The 4,724-nt window shown below is 37.0% G+C and overlaps 1 protein-coding gene across 1 annotated transcript; it reads right to left on the reverse strand.

Moving 5' to 3' along the window:
- Nucleotides 1–2,435: 2,435 nt before the first annotated feature.
- Nucleotides 2,436–3,472, reverse strand: CT83 (cancer/testis antigen 83). Its single transcript, XM_007171670.1, has 2 exons — nucleotides 3,410–3,472; nucleotides 2,436–2,633 (listed from the first exon to the last, which is right to left on the reverse strand). Exons 1-2 carry the CDS (start codon nucleotides 3,470–3,472, stop codon nucleotides 2,436–2,438), a joined length of 261 nt encoding a protein of 86 aa, XP_007171732.1.
- Nucleotides 3,473–4,724: the final 1,252 nt, after the last annotated feature.

The raw sequence follows: 4,724 nt of genomic DNA on the forward strand, positions 1-4,724 counted from the left end.
GCTGCCTCTATTTCACAATAAAATATTAAAAATAATATTTTTCTAATATATTGAAGGCTTTATTTTGAACTGGTTATTTAGAAAATAGTTATATTTTCTATTATACAAGGTTTTAAATATCACTTGCTTACGTTTTCTTAGTACATAATCCTTCCTTTCCATAAAGCTGAGGAAAATAAATCAATATATTTAAAAGACAGTGTTAAAATTGAAAGCCTCACTTAATTAGAAATGCCATATATATGAAAAAAATAGACTGTGTATATACTATGATGACTGTAGCTTAATACTTTTGGTTCATATGTCTAAAAACTTCATGTATTCATGGCTCACTTTTTCTAGGTGAACTTAGTGGTTACATTCTTTATTTACAAATAGTGAAGTAAGACAGAAAACTAAGGATCCTATGGCCAGTAAGTGATAAATCTAGAAAATGGAATCCAGAAGCTTTGATTACTTCTAGTTAATAGATCAAGTAGAATGATTTTGTCTTATCTGAATAAGTTACTACTTATGGGTGGTAACTTATTTACATACTTACAGGAGATAAACGTGTGAAACTTGTCAAGAATGAGGGCAGCCAAATTAGAAAGTCCTATATCCCAGTGCTTACAAAAGCTAATGAAAACATATTATATCACTAATAGATTTTTTTTTGACAACTCATGGGGGTTCTAAGTGCTCCATCCACTTTTTTTTTTGAATTTTATTTTATTTATTTTTTATACAGCAGGTTCTTATTAGTTGTCCATTTTATACATATTAGTGTATACATGTCAATCCCAGTCTCCCAATTCATCCCACCTCCACCCCCACCACTTTCCCCCCTCGGTGTCCATACGTTTGTCCTCCACATCTGTGTCTAGGTTCCACATATATGTGTTAATATACGATATTTGTTTTTCTCTTTCTGACTTACTTCACTCTGTATGACAGTCTCTAGATCCATCCACTAATAGATTTATACATTGATTATATATCACTGACAACTGGTTTACTATCACAACCTAGGATGGTGAACATTACATAACTACGTAAGAAACTTTTCATTTATTCTTAAGGTTCTTAACCTGGGCTTCAGAGAATGTATGAAGCTGAAATTACATGTAATATTTTTCTACGTGTATGTGTGTATGCATTTTTCTAGGGTGAGAGTACATAGTTTTCACCAGAATATCAAAAATGATCTGTGACTCAGAAAAGTTTAAGAACCTCATATACTACTGCTGGCTTTTTGTTCTTGTCAAATGAGGAATAAAAGAATAATTTTAAGCCTTAATTTCTTATACATTTTAAATTCCTTTTCCTCTTCCTTTTGATTGAAGCTTAAAGGAGTAAGGGATTAAGGTGTTTCTTTAATGTACACTGGTAACTTATTTTGGGGGGAGGGGGCATGAAGGTAGGTAGATAGGTAGGCCTGTAATTGAACAACCTCAGTGAATTATGTACATATATAAGATGAACTTGTGTTAGATATTTTGAGGGTTTTCTTTGAGCGTAGCTCAAATGCTGTTAGTGAATGTCAACAGATTGTTAATTCCTCAATTATACTGGATTTTGTAAAATACTATTTGAAATAGATAACTACAGCTTAGACATTAACTTTAATCCATATTATATTACATGCATTCTACCCTTATATTTTGGTGTTATTTGAGGTGTGGACTTTTCACCAAATAAAAAAATGCATGCAATTTTCTGCGGTGACTCTTGCAGTTCAGGGAAGATTTAGGCACACTTCTAATGAAATACTGATAATATCTAATTGGTGGTAGTGGTGGTACTGGAAAAGAAACCACTTCAAGAGCTGACTACAAAGAGTAGTTAAGAGTTTCTGTGACTATCTTTACAATTGTGTAAAGTACAGATCTTAACAGAGTGCCTGGCACATTTTAGGGTGCTCAGTGGTAGCTCTTAGTATTATTATTACACAGATTCAACAGTGGTAAGAAAGACTATTCTGCATAATGGAAAGAGTTCCATCAAATCCCATTTACTTTAATGCAAACTTGCAGACATTTACAGTATTGTATTGTAAACCATTAGAAAAAACTGTTTTTCACACTTGAGTGAAATTAAAATCACTGTATCTCAATATTCTTTTTAGTGTAGCTTATTAAAAAGAAAACAACTCGAGCTGTTTCTTTTTCTATTGTGCTTTCATTCCTTTCCCAGTGAAATATATATTAGCAACATAATCAATTCTTTAAATGTGAGTGAGCAAACTGACAAATGTCTGAATTTTGTATCTGACTTGGCATCCCCTCCCCTTTTAAATAATAATTCATTTGGCATAAACACATATACTCAAATGAATCCACTCAAAGTGCCTTTAATGATTGCCTCCAGTGTCATTACATTCTGTAGGCTTGTTAGCGGATTTCCGGTTAACTTAATGCACGATTTAAACCCTTAGTAACTAGGAATCGTTCCAATTAAGCCAGATTGTATTCCATGATGCTGAGGTTTACAAATAGTTTCCTCTGCATGGCTATTGAGTTTTGGAGATTAATATCCCATTGACTGTTGACTGAAAGACACTTATCAGTATTGCTCTTAGTTGACTGAGTAGAAGAGGATGATCTTACCAGCGCAGGAGAAGTCGAATTTGATGACATTTCACCAGTGTTTCTCTGTAAGGGAAGGAAATTATACATATGTAGTTTATTGAGTTTAGTAATATCCAAATACCGCCAAATAACATCCTTAGTCTTGGTTTACCAAAATGAACTGATTGTCCTCCCCCAAGATTAAAAATCTGTTGAATGAATGCACTGATTTGGAAATATGCCCTTCCCAAACACAGACTGAGAAAAAAAAAAAATTAAAGTAGCCTTTTAATGCCAAAATGCCATACCCTTGGCTTACATTTCTTGGGCATTCCAGTAGGTCTATACCTGGATCCTGTCTGATTCCTATCTAAAGGCACTTCACTTGGAACTTTAAATATCACCAGGAAACCCACATTTTGACCTTAATTACTTGTGAATGCCCCCAAAAGCTCTTATAAAGATGGCTGAAAAGGCAAATACAAGGGAGGAAGAGGCAAACAGAAACACATGTGGCAGTAGAAGCCAAAGAAGAGAGAAAGTACAGATTCTTAAAATGGGAGGTAGTGCTGGGGAGTGGGTGCTTTCTGCTGTACTTTTCAAGTGGGTGAAAAGCTGACCATAGCACTTAGTGACTTGGGGCTTTTTATAACATACTTCAGCTGTGGACCCGCTGGTCAATATGAGAGAAGCGTGCGGGGAAAGAGTCAACATCTGGGGCTCTTTCAAAAGAAAAAGGAATGAGGTGACCTCCCCCTTACTCTTATTTTACTATCTCTCTACTCTCTTAAACATGGCCCCTCCCCAGTCCATGTATTCATCGAGCTTCATCTAATTCCAATTGCTCTTGTACACTTTACCTGAAACAGGATTTTCCACAAGGCGAACAGAACGCAGCTCATTAGCAGGAACAGGAGACTCATGGCTCCTCTATGGCCCCTTCACTCTTCTCGGGCAGCGAAGCACTCGGCTGGCAGTTGGCAAGCAGGGGGCTGCTAGTCGCCCAGACCACGGAAGCCGCTGACCAGTACACTAAGCGCGCGGCAGCGTCCAGCCTTATATACTGGAGAGGGCTTGTGACCTCACAATTGAGCACACGCAGCGGGGCGCTACTCACAACCTGATGACGTAACACCGGCTTTCCGGAAACCAGGCAGCGCCTACTAACCGCCCACCTGGTTACAGAGTTAGAGACGAGGGGAGAGTTTGGGATTTTCGGGAAGCTGAAACATGGTAGAAGTACAGACTCTAAATTGACTGGTTAAATACTAGATTTTAAAAATGCTCCCCCCCCCTTTTTTTTTTGTTAAGATAAATTTATCTTTGGTGCAACCACTCCATTATTCATTTCAAAAACAAGTTCAAAAACGAAGTAGAAAGGCTGTAAAAGTAGTTACCTACAAATTGTGAGTCTTGGCCAAATACCTCCTCCCTAGCCCCGGTGCTATTTTAGGATTCACTCCAACCCTATTCACACTGGGATAGTTAATGTACATTTGTGTCACTGTACAGTTTAAAAGGTAATTCCAGGGTCATTCCTCCACATAGTTCTCACAATCATTTTGTGCTATAGGTATTTTTAATACTGTGTCTACCTTTGGAAATGCAGAAACAGATTCAGGTGTTAAACTCATTTGAAACTAGTAGCAAAAGCACGACTTGAACCCACAGAGTATGAGTCCTGAGATAAACTCTCCCATTCCCTTACCCTCATCCCCATCCCCAGGACCTCTACCTACACTTGTGAGCCTCAAGTATTTACTATTCTCCACCCAAGGAATTGAACAGTATATTTGGATTAGATAATGAGAGGGGATAGATACAGGAATCATTGTACTAGACAAGTTAGAAGCGTTCAAGAAATTCAGGTAAATGTACAAAATGGCACTAAACTAAAACGCAGAACTAAAAGCAATAGCCAGGGTAATCTCAAGATGAGTGTCAAAGTGTAATCCACTAACCCTGCTTGGGGAATAACTCAAATCTTCATATAGACAGGAAGGAGAGGAATTACATGTATACATTTTTCATATCAAACTTATTTCCCAATTATGAGTTCAGAGCTTAAAGATTTATTTAACACGTATTTATTAAACTCCCACATAAAGGGTGGGCACTGTGCTGTATTCTGGGAATATGACTATGGGCAAAATAAAGTCTCTGCTCACCTGGAAT

Source organism: Balaenoptera acutorostrata, chromosome X (genome assembly GCF_949987535.1).
Source record: "Balaenoptera acutorostrata chromosome X, mBalAcu1.1, whole genome shotgun sequence".
NCBI classification, from domain to species: Eukaryota; Metazoa; Chordata; class Mammalia; order Artiodactyla; family Balaenopteridae; genus Balaenoptera; species Balaenoptera acutorostrata.